The sequence below is a fragment of the Notolabrus celidotus genome, chromosome 8 (genome assembly GCF_009762535.1).
Source record: "Notolabrus celidotus isolate fNotCel1 chromosome 8, fNotCel1.pri, whole genome shotgun sequence".
Taxonomy (NCBI): Eukaryota; Metazoa; Chordata; class Actinopteri; order Labriformes; family Labridae; genus Notolabrus; species Notolabrus celidotus.
In genome coordinates this window covers 33,742,136-33,760,165 of record NC_048279.1, presented here as the reverse complement: position 1 = coordinate 33,760,165, position 18,030 = coordinate 33,742,136, and the positions used below count along the sequence as shown (strand labels likewise).

At 38.5% G+C, this 18,030-nt stretch overlaps 2 protein-coding genes across 2 annotated transcripts in view; both read left to right on the top strand.

The window, feature by feature from the left end:
* The window catches only part of LOC117817031 (leptin receptor overlapping transcript-like 1), a 762,389-nt gene that overhangs the window by 8,655 nt on the left and 735,704 nt on the right, over positions 1 to 18,030 (top strand). The window lies entirely within an intron of this gene.
* On the top strand, positions 529 to 7,252 carry arl9 (ADP-ribosylation factor-like 9). Its single transcript, XM_034689468.1, has 4 exons — positions 529 to 979; positions 2,954 to 3,125; positions 3,208 to 3,383; positions 5,712 to 7,252. The coding sequence occupies exons 1-4, from the start codon at positions 710 to 712 to the stop codon at positions 5,886 to 5,888; spliced, it is 795 nt and encodes a 264-aa protein (XP_034545359.1). The 5' UTR covers positions 529 to 709; the 3' UTR covers positions 5,889 to 7,252.

Sequence of the window (18,030 nt, the reverse complement as noted above, 5' to 3'; positions counted from 1 at the left end):
GGAAAATGTTTTTCATTCGGGTCGGGCAATGTGGGAAAAATATTGTATCATTATTTTCCTATGGCAGGATTACAAAATAAATAACAAAAAATATAATAACAGTAATAATAGCAATGACAGGGGTAAAATATAATATAAGAAAATAAAAGAAAAGAAAAGAAAATAGAATAAAAGAAAAGAAAAGAAAATGGAATAAAATAAATTAAAATAAATTAAAATAAGATAAAATAAATTGGAATAAAATAAAATAAAATAAAATAAAATGGAATAAAATAAAATAAAATAAAATAAAATGGAATAAAATAAAATAAAATAAAATAAAATAAAATAAAATATACAATACAAAACTAACTGGGTTTAAAGGAACATATCTTCTTAATTTCCATTTGGACAGATTGCCAAAAACCTTGAACTTTAGGACAAGACCACACAAAATCTTCTTTAATGTGTTTGTAATTGTTGTAAAATAAAACAGAGTAATGGCGCCACTTGGTGGTGAGACTGTGTCACTGCATCAACAAAAGGCAGCCCGGAAATCTCGTTGTGAGGAGTTCCTCTCGAGCTTCCTGTCTGTCTGATAATCCACTTGTTGAAGAGGAGACCTGCAGGCTGCACACACTAACTCAGGCTAAAGTCCCACAATGGCGGAAACAGACGGGTAAGGACGAGCAGCGGCACATAGACAAACACAACCCGGAGGTAGAGCACCATGTTCGGCCTGAGGGGAGCCGGGGTCCTCGGTGTGTCCGTGGCTCTGGCTGGAGGAGTCGCTTATCTAATCTGGAACTACGCGTCCTCCTCCGGGAAGAAGGAGCCTGAAACCCGGCCTGGAGGAGAGGGAAGGAGAAGCAAAGAGGAGGAAGCAGAGAAACATGGGAGGAGAGAGGAGGAAGGAGAAGAGGTGGAGGCTGAGGAGACTGTGGTGGTCTCTTCTTCTGCTCCTGCTGCTGTAGCTGCTGCAGCTCCAAATGCATCAGAGGTAGAAGTTCACTTTGAAGGACACACCTAAAGACTCAGAGCATTTAATCCAGATCATTATACTGGTTCAGTCTTTACCTGCACCCATTAACTACCAGGCAGGAAAACCTCTGATAGAAAGGTCTCAAATATATTAGAGTATAGTGAGACTTATAATGATAATAATAATAATCTGTATTTATATAACACTTTACAAACAGGAAAGAAACTAAAAGACAATAAAAGAGAAATGTGAGGAAGACTAAAGAATAAAATAATAGAAAATTCAAATAAATGACAGAAAGGAAGAAAAAAATAAAACCCTTTTTAATCTGGATTTTAACTTTGAGTTATTCCCTTTTAGCCCTGGATTGCTTTATTACTTTTATGACCATTGTTTTAGCATAACTTGTATTTATCTTATTTTTTATTATTTAACTTCTTCTTTTTAAATTATTTGATTTTATTTTTCAGGTATTTATTTGAATTTATTTAATAGAGATAGACCGATATGTTTTTTTTTAGGGCTGATACTGATTAGGGATGCACCGATCCTACTTTTTAGGTCCCTATACCGATATCGATACCTGGGTTTTGGTATCTGCTGATCCGATCCTGGTATTGATTTAACAATCTCTATTCCTTAATGTGAGGATAGAATCATGTTTTGGCAACTTCAGGCTTTTCTGACTTTGTAAACCAAAATAAAATGAACATTTTTAAACTGACAGTATCATTATTCAAGAGATTATAAATGTGTACCAGCAGTTTGGTGAGTTAATCTTCATCACCAACAGATATTATAAACATAGAAAAGCAAAGAACTGAGATGAATAGATCTGCCATATGGATCGGCACTATATATCGGCCCCTTGTCACCGATATCCAATCTAGCTTTTTGAGTCCGATCTGGCCGATATCCGATACCAGGATCGGATCGGTGCATCCCTAATACCAATACTGATTATAAGTAGTCAAGGAGGCCAATAGCTGATATTTGGTGCCGATATTCATTTGCAGTAAAAGGGAAAATATTGACGTTAACATGTTGAATAATACAAACTCCAACACTTCCTGCTGTGAGGAACTTTTGATTTATATCAATTTTGGCTCCCCATTGTGAACAAAGTGATACCTCTTATCTCTTGTTCTGTACATGCAAAAGTAGTGTTTTCAACAAAAACAAGTAGTAAATAATACTCATAATAATAATATAAAATAAACTAAATACAATCAGAATAAATTAAAATTCTATCATTTTATCTATTGCTGTCGTTTTCTGTCTCTATTAAGCACTTTGCGCTGCTAGCTTGAATGTATGAAAGGTGCTATGTAAATAAAAATGAGTTAAGTTGAATGCTCACTAAAAACAACAAACAATAGAAGATTAAAACAACAAAAAATCAGAAATATAAAATCTGAGAGAATAAAAATATCAACTTATGAGTCTGAAAATATTACAAGGCCACAAGTGAGAACCTAAATGTCCACTGTTAACATCAGATAGTCTTTCTGACCTTATAATCAGGTCCTCAGTTCCCTAAGGTGACACTGTATGGCAAATATGTCACAGTAACACTTGTTGGAGTCACAATGACCTACTGACCTACCAGTCAACAACACAAGCTCAATATGTCTGCTACTTACTGAAATGAGCCAAAATATCCACCTGCAACACAAATTAGAGTAAGTTAGGAAGACTTGATGGAAGTATTAACTCTTAAATGAGTGTTATTAGAGGATATTTTGGTTATTAGCATGGTAATCACCAGATTGAGCAGTAAAGAAATGATCAGGAGTAATGTAAACAAATGCTCTACTGTAGTAGTTCTTTATGTCTGAGCTGGAGTCAGCATTGAGATTAACAGAAAACCTTAGACCTTCTAATTTTGTGCTCGTGTGGCTGCTTTGACTTTAAACAAGAGGCTCATTGTTCTTAATGCATAAAAACGTATCCACTTTTCCAATGGTGTCTCTGTGTGTGTGTGTGCTTCAGTCCAAGCCTTCAGCAGGGACACAGGTTTTAGTTCTGGGTCTGGAGGGAGCCGGCAAGACCAGCCTGCTGCACTGTTTGGCTACAGGGTCCCTGGAGCTGGACATGGAGCCGACGCAGGGCTTCAACGCTGTCTCCATCAACAGGGAGGACCTGCACATCGAGTTCCTAGAGAGTAAGGCTGAAGTCATGGAGTCTGATCAGTGAGTTTGTGTCCCAATCATCTGTCTGAGTGTCTCTGTTTGGTTATTTGTCAGTTGGAGGAAAAGCAGAGCTGCGGCCTTACTGGCAGAGGTACATGTCCAAGGCTCTTATGCTGGTCTTTGTGGTGGACGCCTCCAAACCACAGCTCTTCTCTCTGGCTAAGGAGCATCTCCACGAGCTGCTGGCCACTGACCCCGTCCTGCCTGTGATGGTACTCGCCCACAAACAGGTGAGAGTGACAGGAGGACACTCCACACTGTTGTCAAAGCCTACAGGCCTCTTGTCTTCAAATAACCGTTCACACAATGTGTACTTGGCTTCAGTTTGAAGAGGCGATGCTACTCTGAATGGTCGCTCAATAAATCTGTTGCTTTATGTCAGAAAGCAGTAAAAATATCAGTCACAGTTTCTGAATTCAAACACTTCCTTGTGCACCTGCTCAAACTGAACGAAGACAAGTTTACAAGTTATTTCATTTTGCATTTTTGTCATGTGTGTTTGGCTCAATGTTCAAGAAATCTGATTATTCCAAGGGATTTTTTTCTGAGGTAGGTGTACGTATACTCTGAAATCTGATTGCAGAATTACTCATATTTAAATAATTACAATATTTTAAAGCTGGGGTTGGTAGTCAGGTTTAGATACACTTTTTGTTATACTGGTTAAATGATCTTTATGTCCAGATGGCGATCAATAAATAATGTGTTCTTAAAAAAGAGGTAAAAAAAAGCTGTTATCTACAGCCGGAGTAAACCTGGGAAAACACCAACCAATCCCTGCCATCAGGAGCCAAATGATGAAACCAATCAAATCCCGTCCTGCCGTTCTGCCCGCCTCCTGCAAAGCGTACATTTCACTTTCACTATGATAATGTTTTGGTGTTTTCTTACCGCTGAGAGAAACATGAGTTGACGTAGTGCAAAACACAAATGATGTGCTGAGGACCGGTTTGGAATCAGCGTCGCTCGTGCATGTGAGTGGGGGTGTCGTTTTGGAGGAGCTCCGAGCGGGGAGGGGGGAGAGGTTAGACGGAGTCCTGAGGAAATGCTACATTCAAATTGGTGCTAGTTTTCTGTGACTACCAATCCTAGCTTTAAGTGAATAAACAAAGATATATGTTATTCTTTTTCTGTGTTTTATAGGCTTGGTATGCTCTTAAAAAAAAAGTCCTTATTTTTTAAAAACCTCTAATCCAGGCATGTCCAAAGTACGGCCCGGGGGCCAATTGTGGCCCAAGGTCCATTTATTTATGGCCCCAAGCTTCCATCTTAAATTGTGTTATTTATAGCACAGAAATTAATCACATTCTGAATCATCTATACATTTGCAGATTCTTTCAAAGGCACAAACAAAACTAAAGTCAATCCAGAAACGTCTCAAAAAGCTTCATATGGACTACCTGTCTAAAACCAAAGCTCTGGGAATTCTGCAAGACGGCAATAAAGAAGAAACACAAGAACTCTTAAAGCTGACAGTTTTTCAAATGTATGTTTTTATCATGATGTGAAAATGTTCTTGATGAACACTAAAAGTTCAGAAGACACAAAAGAGGACACAAGACAACATCAAAATTATGAAATTGTGCAGAAAAGGGAAAATTAGGTGAATAAAAATAGTTCAGAACTCAGGAAAATATATTTTGTTCTTAAAATGTTGTCTGCTGGTCAGACAAGTCTTAAAAATAACATGAAAAAGAAGTGTGATGAAATCCAGATCTTGATCCTGCCATAGGAAAATAATGAGACAATATTTTTCCCACATTGCCCTCCCGAATGAAAAACATTTTCCTCCAGAAGAAGATAAAGTTTGTTCATGTTTACATGACTTGTGGAGAACTGAGGACTACCTAGTTACTGTTTTATTGAGGATTTAAAAAAAAAATTGTTATTAAATAGATATTTCATATATAACTTTTATGATTCCTAAGTCTCAGTAGGAGCCACTGGCCCTGAGGTATTCTTACAACATCATATGTGACCCTCTTTGAAAAAAGTTTGGACACCCCTGCTCTAATCCAATAAGCTGGTAATTAATTTTTTTAATAAATGATGAGGTTTTTGGGAGTCCACAGATGTGACAACAAGTACAAGAAGACAACAGATACACTAAATACTCAGAAAGACATTTCCCTGCTGTTCTTAGAGACACTTTCACTCAAGTCTGTTCTGTCCACACCAGGCGGCAACCTCCGGTCTTAAACTATGAAGCCCAGGCAGAAGTGCTAAAACTGCAGTTCATTGAGTGTCCACTAGAGGCTGGCTGCAGAAACACAGGAAACCACATACACACCCATTCAAAAAAGACGATCTTTGCAGCAATAATAAACATGTTTACAGCCTGGTTCAAGAAACGGTTTAGGTCTGAGTAGCTCATTTCTCTATCGCATTTCCAATATGGCTCCTTCCGATGATCGGCTTCAAACCAGCACTCAGGAACACATGGGTGACGTCACGGATACTGCGTCTTTTTTTTTTATAGTCTATGTAAAAGGTTTATGCAAAGTGTTATCAAGAAGTACAGATATAAGTTGTGTTTGTGATCTACCTCTTGTCTTCAGGACCTTCCAGGAGCCAGCGGCATCACTGACCTCCACGAGGGCCTGTCTCTGTCCGAGGCCGGAGACCGCAAGTTGTTCCTCATCGGCACCTACGTTAAGAAGGGAGACACAGAGCTGAGCTCAGGCGTTCAGGACGCCCGGGACCTCATCTTCCAGATGGTTTGTGATGGCAGATAAAAACACAGGGTTGTTCCTGAATCCTGTATTTTTGATAAAGCTTCACTGAACCTTTGACTTTACTGTTTTCAGGTCTTATTTAATAATGAGAAACTTTACATTTTGTTGTTGTTTTGGCTTTGGTTATAAATTAGATCGAACTTTATCGTCACCAAAGATGTATTTTCTTTAAATGAGAGCCGGTGATGAGTTTTAATCAGAGCCGTATAAGACTGTTACCTGTGACTGCTCCTTTACCTTTACCTTACATTGCACTGTGTTTGCTCATTCACCAGCAACTCTACAAAGATATCAGCTGCCTTCAGGTTTGAATTCTCAATGGGACAAAATCAAGGTGGATTTATTTTGGCCTTTTATAAAAATTGAAAAGCACAGTCTGCTGTTACTGACCGTTTCAGGGGAATTTGGACTGTTTCTTCTTTGTTTTCGTGTGTGTGTGTGTGTGTGTGTGTGTGTGTGTGTGTGTGTCTAAAAACATTACATATCTCACTATGAGGACTTAAAGCGGTGCATATCAGGAGTTTAAGGAAAAAGCAAACAGTGAGATTCATTACAGTTATTTACTATCGTCCACTTTGTGCAAAACACAGCACTGAAAGGTCCTCAGTTGCTCGCAGGTCAGTGATGGTACGAAACAGAACTTCAAGGTTTTTGGTTTTTATTTCTTTTTTTCAAAGTGACCTCATCCCAACATTTGGGGCCGCCAACAGACACACTTGACTTCTGTAGCTTTCTATAAAGATGCTGCAGCTTTGTACACTTCTGACAGGCCTTTTGACTTGCCGTTAATATCTTAACACATAAACGTTTCAACAGGACACCACTACTTTCTAGTGACGGAATAAAACAGGTGTTGCTTCACTGAATAGATGCTTTATCGTCATGTCATTAAGACACCTTTCACACTATCAGAAGCTTTTTTATTTTACGTTGGGACTGTCGTTGTTTGACCACAGCTTCAGGGATGTTCTTGTGTTTGACAAGTGTTCTGTCTTAATCTTTAAAAGGGAGTTGAATTCATCATAAAAGGAAATAAAAGCCATTTTTCTCTCTTCGTCTACTTTCACATATTAGCTGTTATCTGAGAAGTCTTCACACAGCTTCCTGCAATTTTTGTTTTTGTCTTAATACTGTTTTATTTCTGTTAAACTGACTGTCAGCTTTTTGATGAACCACATCATCATCCCAAAGAAAATGTGACCTTATTTAAGGAGTGTAAACTTTCAAAGAGCACGTTTTTTTAAATGCATCAACAACACCAGCACATGTAAGTCATACAGTACTGTGTTAACATATTCATCCCTGTTTGGCATGTTCTTAAAAATGTTTTCATGCTTGAATAAATAGTTTTCACTAAATTGAAAGTTGTGAATTGTTGTTGTTTGGCGAGTGTTGAACTTGTATTCTTTGGGGCACCCTGCTGTGTGACATTTAAGGGGATAAAAGGAGTAAAGATAGCTTTTCTAGGAATGCACACTGACCTGCCGTGTTAAAAAAAGGTCCTGTCTTAACATAGCCTCTGACATTTACTCTGTTTTAAAGCCGTGAAAGCACTTATATATCTGGAATCTCAAACACACAACCAGCTCTCCAGAAATACGACAACAGCTGCCTCACCGCTGACCTCGAGGTATCACTTTCTTTCAAACATAATGCCTCTGGAAGTCTTAAGACAACAGGATAGATGGGTCTGGGTGTTAAGAATCCAGTTTCAGGGAGTCCTCTCGGGTGGAGTTGGTTGCTAAGGACTCCTGGCTGCAGCAACAGCAGGAGGTTACAGTGACACTGACAGAGAGCAGGCTGACACATCCAACCTGCTGCTGCTGCTGCTGCAGAGATGGTGTCTGGAAAACAAGGTACAGCTACTGATTCACATGTGCAGTTGTATTGTTTTTCCTTTGTAACATCAGTCTAATGCCTCCTGTTGTTTATTTTACAGGGATTCAACCCAGATTTGGTCCATCAGACAGGTGATATAACATTTAAGTATGTTGTTATTGTTTCTTTTGCAACTACAATGACTTCTTTAACATGTTATGACTATCCACCAGAGTGTTCTTAAATGTTAATCCATGTGTTATTCATTTTTTGTGTATTCTCTTGTTCAAATCTACAAAACTATAATGTTGATCAGTTTTAATCATGTTAAAATGAGGCTTATATATATATATATACTATATAGTGTGTATATATATATACTATAAACTATATATAATAGTTTAGTTAGCTAATGAGTGAGGAATGGAGAGTTAAAATAGAAAAAAATTGTAAAAATTTAAAATAATGATTGAACAGTCAAAATATTTGGCTACAGAGATCAATATACTACTTAAACAGCTAGCCAAAGTAATAAATCAACAACTGAAAAATATATCTTAAAGCAATGACTGTATTATTGGAAGAGCTAGCTATGATAGTAAAATAACTATTGGTTTAGTTGGTTAAAGTTTTGAATTAGCAGTTTATATAGCGAGCAAGGGTAAAGACTATTGGGAAATGTTAGTTTAGGTTATGAAGCAACAGTTCAAACAGTTAGCTAGGGTCGTTAGAGTGATGGATGTAGTATTGAATAACTAGCTGTAAATTAGCTTTTGGAAGAGTCAGCTAAAGTATTGTATTAACAGTTGAAATAGCATGCTAGAGTCACTACTGGACTAGCTAGCTATTAGCTAACCATTAAATTAGCTAGTTAGGGTAATGACTTAACTGACTTAAAGCTAATAACACTCATCAACAGCAGCCGTCAATAAATGAGATATTTTGAGATGATGGAGAGATCTCTGTATTTTCCTATGCCTCTGTATCCAGGAATCTATGAATTCCAATTGCTCCCGTCAGCTCTAACCAATCAGAGCCACTCTCCTGATTGGTCCTCCTACATCGTCCTGATTGAGCGTGCACTACTACGATCTGTTTGTGGGCGGGGCTTACAGGAGCAGAGGGGGGGGGGGGGGGGGGGGGAGGGGTGTAGTGTTGACATTCAAAATCTCTCCCTGAACTGATGTTTATATCACGACTACCAACAGCAGCTTTAACTAAATGACCGGAGTAATTATCGGAATAGCTAGCTTTAGCAAAGAATTGAACAGTGTTGTAGAGTTTTGAAGATTTTTACCTAGCTAACAATAATAATTTAGGATTTGAAATAATTTGTAAAAAAAAAAAAATGATACTAAATTTAAAATAGAAAGCCAAAATTACAAAATAAACTTAAAATAGCTGGAAAGATATAACAGCTGAATTACTGCCCACGAGTCACAGGTTAAAATAAGAGCTAAAAGATATAATTGAACATGATGGAGCTCGTAATGCTAAAGGTGCAAAAGTCTCAATGGTTCTTTGAAAAACAGTTTGAATTGTTAGCTGTAAGTAATGAATGAAAAAATGCTCTGCTTATATAATCAAATGTAGAAGTAACTCAAAAAAAACATACAATACAAAGGACATCAGAATCAGCTTTATTGTCGTTGTACAAGTACAATGAAATTTCATCTGACTTCTCTCCGTTTAAAGATACGAATTTAACAAGAATATATGTAGAAAAAGAAATGTTCATCAGAGACGACAGATAGGCCATAATTCTCCTGTCAGCCACCACCTCCACAGGGTCCAGGACTGAGCTGGCCTTCTTCCCCAGTTAGTTCAGTCTTGCTCTCCTGTATCCTGTCCGCCCACAGCAGGTGAAATCCTTCCAATGTGGCGTTTGTGTCTGGTGTTAGCTCTGTTAGCATGATGCTACTCTGGTGCTGGGTTAGCTCATCCACCTTATCATAGATAGGTCTTACATTCCCCATAACAGTGGGTGGAAGGACAGGTCCATAGCAATGTTGTAATATGTCCACTAAAAGTGTGGGTACCACAGACTTTAAACATGACCTCTTAGTCCTTGTCTTTTTATTATTATTATATATATTTAACACAGTTGTCTTCTCCTTAAACTCATCCTGTGACACATTTAATATATCTTACCGTTATATTTAGATAATTATAAATCAGTCGCGATTGATTCAATTAGGGTTTCAAATGGAGCAGTTGTCAGTGTTGTGAATTACACTTAAAGCTGCTGTGAGGAACTTCTGTTTTGTATCGATTCTGGCACCCCCTTGTGGACAAAGTGACACCTTATCTCTTGCCCTGTAAATGCAAAATTAGTGTCTTCAGACAATAACCTCATCCTGTTGTCTTTTAACATTTAGATTTATCACACAGTGTGATTATTTGCCATGAAAACAGCCAAAAAAGGGTGTTTCTAAAGCGAGATGTCAATCATCTGTTCTGACACCTACCCCCTCAGAACAGTTTCAGGCATTAAAAATGACAACAGAGAAGGTATCAGTGTTGTTGTGGATGGTCTTGTTTGCCTTTGAAGGTCATAAAGGCATCAGTATCAATTTCAGTCTGTTTCTCAGCCAGTTAAAAACTCCTCATAGTGCCTTTAAATGTCCTTATAACTGCAGATTTTTAACAGCCAGACGTCTCAACAGTTAAGAGTAAGATTTATTTTTTAGGTGTGACTCTGTCAGTTTAAACTCCGAGTGGTCAAAGTGGAAAGCCTGAGCCAAAATAGTCCAAACGTCTCTCTTTCAGTCAGGCCTGCAGAATGAAAAACCTCAGTGGTGATATTATATGACTCACAGATGAACCTCGACAGTTGTGTCTTAGAGTTTGATTAGTGGTCACAAGGAGGTTTAGACTTTGAAGCCAACTTTTTTTCTACTTTAGTAAGATCATTTTTTTTTTTAATGTTCCAGCTCTGCCGGAGAAGAAGAAAAACCCTCAACAGAAACGGGAAACCCACTGAGTGATTGCATGTTCCCCCCGGGGCCCAGAGTCTCCGAGTTATGCTCTTATTTAATGCTGATTTGTGTTTTTATGGCAGAATCTTGGAGCTGGCTCAGCACAAAACCTCCAAAACGGTTTGGGCAACGACTCCTTGGTGAGCAGCCGAGTCAAACTCAGTTTATACTCTTGATTGAAGTCGAATTCTTTCAAACAGACACGAGTTTTCTGATCCCGCAAGAAGTATCGGCGCTCTGTTCCAGCTGTTACGTCATATGAAATTGCACGTTTGTTCATTGATCTAGTGTGAAATTGGCTCCAAGAATTCAGGAGCCTGTGGTCAGTGTTTCCTTCCTTAAATGCATTTTCTATAAACTCTGTAATCTAAGACAGATGTCCGGCATGCTTTGAACGTGTGAGCTAAAGGGCAAAACAATGGAAAAATAAACAATGGCCACATCTGATTGAAAGTATCTTTGTTTCATTTGAGAATATCCCTCCTGGAAAATATTTGTTTTGCTTCCTCTGACATTTTAATCATAGCAGCTACTCATTGGAAACTTTTCCTCTTTTCATTGATTAGTGAGAAGCTGAGCTGGGGCAACCAGGAGCCAATATGGCCCGTCTCCTCTGCAGCACTCGGAGCCACTCCAAGTGCAAGAATCCAATACCTCTCCAGGCACAAAAGAGACTTCTCAGCAAGGGAGGACCACCGGAGGTAGCTGCAGCCTGAACATTATTGATGACTCTATCAAAAAAGCATGAGAGGGAGTGTTGTTTGTGTTCATTCTCCAGAGGGCTGTACACAAGCATTTTATGTTCTGCTGCATCCACATATTTGAGAAAATGTTTGCAAAGCTGGAGGGTAATGTCTTTAGAGAGTTGATTCAGGAAATGCAGACTGTAAAGTGATGTGCAGGACGAATGCCAGCTGCATAGAGATCAGATGTGACCACCCTGAGAGCTGCCAGGTTCGATTAGCTGAGGAGAAGTTGTGATTGTAGTTTCAGCTCCTGAGGCTTGTGTTCTTTATATTGTTTGTTGTTTCTCTGCCTCGGTTGTCAGATTTTAAAGCTCAGTAACAGGCTGTGTAATTCAATCAGAAGCCCACACAAGGAAGTGCGGCTCCCAGAACAAATAATATTAATTTACTGTAACTGAAGACGACAGCAGTCACCTGCTGGTTTGCAGCAAAGCGTCAGAGTCCTGCTGCAGAGGAGCCGCTGATTCAAGCTCCTGAATGCAAACAGTTTGGTCTGTTTTTCTCATCTTGCATTGATTACAAATTTTGGATTCTATAAATATATTCTGAGGCCTGATAATTACACGTCTGCTCCTCGTCTAATCACTTCACTGTGCAGTCGAGAGGTCTAGTCCTCTTTGTTAATTTGTAATCTGATTATCTGATAGACGGTCTGCTCCTGATCCAGTAATTTCTTAACACAAAATCAAATATCAAGGAATCAAGGCCGCTTTCCTCGACCTCAGCAGTTACAGAAACCTATTGCCTATTTTACTCTAAATGGAGCCATAATAAACAAAATGAGCATGATGTTGTATTGGAGGAGACAACAAACAAGTTAATGAGATTATAAACACATCAGGACAGTATTTACTGAAGATAAAGTCACAGTAAGAAGAAGGCTCCGCTGCAGATGATCAGAAAGAATAGGGTTTCCAGGCATTAGTGGATTTTCTGCTCTTATGAAACGGAAAGTTAAAGTCCAGTTCTTGAAAACAAGCATGGTAATCCTTCTGCTTTGACTAAGAGCTGAAGAATTCAAATGTTTTTGTGGTTGCAGATGATATTCCACTTGTAGCTCTGCCCTCATCCATGCTCTGACACTCAATCTATTGTTCTGCGCTCCCCCCTCTTCCTCCCGCTCCGTCCCTCTGGCTCAAGACATTCTTTTGTCCAGGACACACAACACAACATATAATGGATGTTAATGGCTTGCATTTTCCTGCAGGAAGGAGGAGGAGGAGGAGGAAGAAGAGGAGGAGGAGGAGGGGAGCTTCTTCAGGAAGACCCAGCGTCCTTCCTCCAGGGCGTCCCTGTACGAGCACATTGTCCGCGTGTCAACACCCAAAACCAGGAGCTGCAGGACCCAGGAAGGAGGGTAAAAGCCTCATTAGACTTCAAACAGGGCTAAAAGAGTGAGGACAAGTTCGAACCAAACAGACTCAGGTCAAAGACTGTGGAGTGTTTATAGTGACTTGGAGGTTCATCAAAGTGGCAGCTGTGGGGATCAGTTAGCAGGGATTTGTTTAACACATCACCTGTGTCAAATAGATTGATTCAAAATGCAGAAGTGTTGCAAATAAACCCTCAACTTTTACTAATAAACCTAGCATCTATGGGAAAGTGTTTCTAGCTGTGCACTTAAAGCTTAGAATCTAACATCTTACCTGAAATTTGAATCTGTCAGAGCTGATATGATCAACTCTCAGAGCCAAGCATGCAATCATGACCACATTTACCAAGCTGTGTTTGTGTTGTGTTTTGATCTTAAGACACCCAGATGCTTAGGTTTTAACTGGGCTTAGATTTGGTTGTAAGATGCAACATACAGTTGTGCTCATAAGTTTACATACCCCGGCAGAATTTGTGATTTTTTTGGCCATTTTTCAGAGAATATGAAAGATACGAGAAAATCTTTTTTTTCACTCATGGTTAGTGGTTGGGTAAAGCCATTTATTGTCAAACAACTGCGTTTACTCTTATTGTATCATAATGACAACAGAAACTACCCAAATGACCCTGATCAAAAGTTTACACACCCTGGTGATGTTGGCCTGATAACATGCACACAAGTTGACACAAAAAGGTTTGAATGGCTATTACAGGTAAACATTATCACCTGTGATGTGTTAGCTTGTAATCAGTGTGTGTGTATAAAAGGTCAGTGAGTTTCTGGGCTCCTGACAGACACTTACATGTTTCATCCAGTGCTGCACTGATGCTTCTGTATTCTGAGTCATGGGGAAAGAAAAAGAATTGTCCAAGGATCTGCAGGAAAGGGTAAACTGAACTGTATAAAACAGGAAAGGGATATAAAAATACATCCAAGGACCTGAGCATGCCAATCAGCAGTGTTCAAACTCTGATAAAGAAGTGGAAACTGAGGGATTCTGTTGAAACCAAACCACGTTCAGGTTGACCAACAAAAATTTCAGCCACAACTGCCAGGAAAATGGTTAGGGATGCAAAGAGAAAAAACACAAATAACTTCAGCTGAAATACAGGACTCTGAAAAAAAGTGGTGTGGATGCTTTGGTGCTTTACCCAACCACTAACCATGAGTGAAAAAAAAAGGTTTTGTGTTATCATTCATATTTTCTGAAAAATGGCCAAGAAATCATAAATTCTGCCAGGGTGTGTAAACTTATGAGCACAACTGTAGATATGACTGCTCAGCGTGGCCCAGTAACTCAAATCTTAGATCAAATCTTGAAAACAGGTTGTTCAAAAGAAAGAAGTAATACAAAATGGGTTAAGTTCAGGTAACCAAATCCTTTTTTTTTATCTGTAAACCTTCAGTTTGTGTTGTTCAAAACCTTTAAGGAGGATTGAGTTCACTTTGAACAACAAAATCTGGATTATTCTGGTCCTAGCAGGCGGCTGAATTCAGACTATACAGGAACCAAAATGTAATATTCAAACTTTTACATACACTACCAGTCCAAAGTTTGGACACACCTTCTCATTCATTGTTATTTATTTTAATTATTTTCAACATTGTAGATTAATACTGAAGACATCAACACTATGAAATAATCTGGTTTTGACATAATCTGGATTACAACAGTAGTCAAATAGGGCTATCCATTGTGTACTAACCCTACCTCTGAACAACACAACTGATGGTCTCAAACACATTAAGAAGGCAAGTCATTCTACAAATGAACTCTTGACAAGGCTCATGTTAATTAGAAACCATTCCAGGAGACCACTTCATGAAGCAGACTGAGAGAATACCAAGAGTGTGCAAAGCTGTCATGAAGGAAAAAGGGGGCTACTTTACAGAATCTAAAATATAAAACATATTCTGCTTTGTTTAACACTTTTTTAAAAATTAAATAATTCCATATATGTTCTTTCATAGTTTTGATGTCTTCAGTATTAATCTACAGTGTTTACAATAATTAAAATAAATACAAACCCTTTTAAATTTAATCTGATCTTGAATTGTTTGACACAGTGACATGAAAGATGAGGTATTCTTGTGGCTTTAATGATTTCACCAAATGTCAGTCAATACCAACCATACTATATTGAACTGTCAGGATTTTCTTTGTACGTGGATTTTGGCGCCCCCTTTGGATGAATAATCCCATTTAGAACACTTGCAATTAGGATTTGGTAATCCTTAAAAGTCCAATTTATCTCAGAAAAATCAGGGCAAAAATAAACTGGATTATCTGATCCTGGATAGAAACAGAGGACTTCCAAATCTGGATCATTCTAATCCAGATTAAACCTTTTGAACAACAGGCTCAGCTGATTGAAAATGAAATATTCAGGTTACACAAATCAATTTATTTGATATCTTTTCTCTGTTTGTTGCATTTTTCTCCAGTGAAACTCTGTTTATTTAAACAGACTCTCAATGGAAGCAGTCTTGTAAGAAATTTATCTTTTATTGGGATAAACCCCTTGAGATGCGCCATCTCGTTTTAGAGGGGGTCCCAGACAGACAATAACGAATAGAAAACAGTGCAATACAAAATATACAAGAAAACATGAATCCTTCAAAAGAGAAAAAACAAACAAAAACACAAAAAAACACAAAAAAAACAGTCAGACAATAGACCAACTTGACATCAAAAACAAAAACAAAACATGAGTTGGTACACCTTAAACAAGGTACAATCAACAAGGGAAGAATAGAATACAATTCAATAAACTAAACTAAAGGAGCATTGGTGAAACACAAAGAAAAATTTCAGTCAGACAACTCACGTTTGAATTGTTTATTGCAGCAGCAAATACATATTCATGTTTGGCGCCCAGGCTCCGGCCTCATCACTCCCTGCAGATAAGTTTACATGCAGACATTGAGGAGGGATGAGCAAAACATACTAAACACCCCCGGAGCCTGCAGGTGGATGCTGGGGAGGTGATGGGGATGAAAGAAAATTCAGCAATAGGCATGCAGCAACAGAGGCGTTGACAGGCAGAGGGAGAGATGGGAGATTTTCCCCAGTTTAAATAGACCGCCAATTTGAGAGGCAGAGGGCAGGATTGGATGATGGTTATGAGAGTGGGACATGTGACGGCGCTCCAGGCGTCGCTCCATAATAATAGCAATAATAGCAATAATCATCATAAAAAATAAATGAATAAAAAGTAAAGGAAATAGAGGAACAGTGAGGGCTTTACTGAAAACATAAACAGTTTGTTTTGAAATGGGAAAACAAAGAATGTTTAAATAAGGGAAAAGAAGATATAGAAGGAATATTTAAAGGTAAGTTATTCCAGTCAAAAAAGGAAAAAGGAGCCTGAAACATAAAAGCTTTTTTTTTTTTTTTTACTTAGTTTTTATTTCAAATTCAACAATTTACACAATAGTATTCACAATTCTTCATTTTTCCTTTTTTGTTTACAGCTGTATCTATATGATTACAAGGATAAGCACAACAATAAAATAAAAATAACCCAGCAAGATAGATATAACTTAACTCTATCATAAGGTAAAAAAGATAAATATACATACAAAAGAGAGAGAAAAAAAAAAAGAGCAGATAAATAATAAAGGAGGTAAGAGTCGGGGAGTGGATTTGCGCGTGTGTGCGGCCGTGTGTGTGTGTGTGCGTGTGCTCGCGGGCGTGCGTGAGCATGCGTGCGCCTACACATGTACTGTATGTAGTAGCTTCAGCTTAGAAGCAGTACTGAAATGGCAGGGTTCCATCCATAAAAGCTTTCTTACCAACTTCCTTGGCTGCAGATGGTACTGTCAAAAGAAAGTGATCAGAACTTCTTAATGACTAACTTGAGTTGAGAGGTATTAAATAATATTCCAAATAGTTCAAATGAAAGCGTTTAAAAATAAACTGATACCAGTGAAAAAGTCATCTTCTTTCTGGAGGGAGCCACCTGAGACTGTCAAACAATATGCAGTGGTGTGTGAAAAAAGAACAACCTAAAAGAGAGTCTATTAAAAATAATATCGAGAGGATGAAGATTATGTTTTGTTGTATTTCTGTAAATGATGTCAGCATAGTTGATAATGTGTAAAATGAGTTGTGAAACATCAACAAGTCTGAGATTAGATGAAACTGCTCTCATCTAATGCTCACACTCAGGCTTCAAATACTAATACGATGAGCTGCCACATATTTAAAGGTGACATATCATGCAAAATTGACTTTTTAATGGTTCTTTACCTGAAATATGTGTCCCTGTCTACAAACCCCCCGAGAATGAAAAAAATCCATTCTGCCCCTGTTCTGATTTCTCCACCTTTCTGTAAATGTGTGTGAAACGAGCCGTTTCAGACTTCAGTGTTTCTGTTACGTAACAACAATATCCGGTCTGTCACGGAGTCAGAGCTCGGAGCTTGTTCAGTCCATAGACTGTATAAAATACAACTCAACCCCTCCTCCGTTTTTCATTCCCTGCACAAATGTGTGCTAACAAGGAGCTTAGGAGGGAGGCATGCTAGTTGTAGGCTGTCTTAATAAACACAAAGGTCGGTTTTACTCCCCACGTCTGCAGATTTGAAGATCTAGTGGATGATTTTTATTTATCATGGATAAGTGCTAGCGCTAGTTAGCATAGCCACATAGCTACATGTTCGTAGCTGTGTACCAAGACACACGTCGACATACTGATAAATAAAACAACAAGAAACACTAAATCTGTGACCAGTCCTTCAGAAAGGTCCTGCTGCAGGCGCCTCTCCGTCAGGATCAGATTCTGGATCAGATTTAGAGGGTTGAAGTAATGCGATCTCTGAGCAGCCGTGTATATTCAGCCAACATGTAAACATTAGATCAACGTGCTGGAGAGCCGAGGCACATCCACTTCCTGAGGGGGCGTGGTCAGAGGGAAAACAGAGTGTTCTGAACAGGGCTGAAGAAGAGGGATTTTCAGGCAGACCTAAATCTGATTTCAAAGTGTTTTTTTGGGGCATAAACTTTAAAGACATGTTTTGGGAACCTCTTAGACCAATATATATTGATGAAAAAAGCGTGATATGTCACCTTTAAATGGTCACCAGTCAAAGAGGTTAAGGTGCTCTGGTTTGAGTCTGGTTCTATTTTGGGGGTTTTGGACATAAAGAGAAATTTGAAGACTGAGTAATGAGTATTTTTCCAGAATAGTGTTGACTAAAAAATACATTTGTAATAAACTCTGATT

Excerpts from the sequence above, each read along its gene's own strand:
- arl9 (XM_034689468.1), top strand. The coding sequence starts at position 710 with ATGTTCGGCCTGAGGGGAGCCGGGGTCCTCGGTGTGTCCGTGGCTCTG. Across the intron at positions 980-2,953 it reads CAGCTCCAAATGCATCAGAG|TCCAAGCCTTCAGCAGGGAC; the intron begins GTAGAAGTTCAC and ends TGTGTGCTTCAG. Across the intron at positions 3,384-5,711 it reads TGGTACTCGCCCACAAACAG|GACCTTCCAGGAGCCAGCGG; the intron begins GTGAGAGTGACA and ends TCTTGTCTTCAG.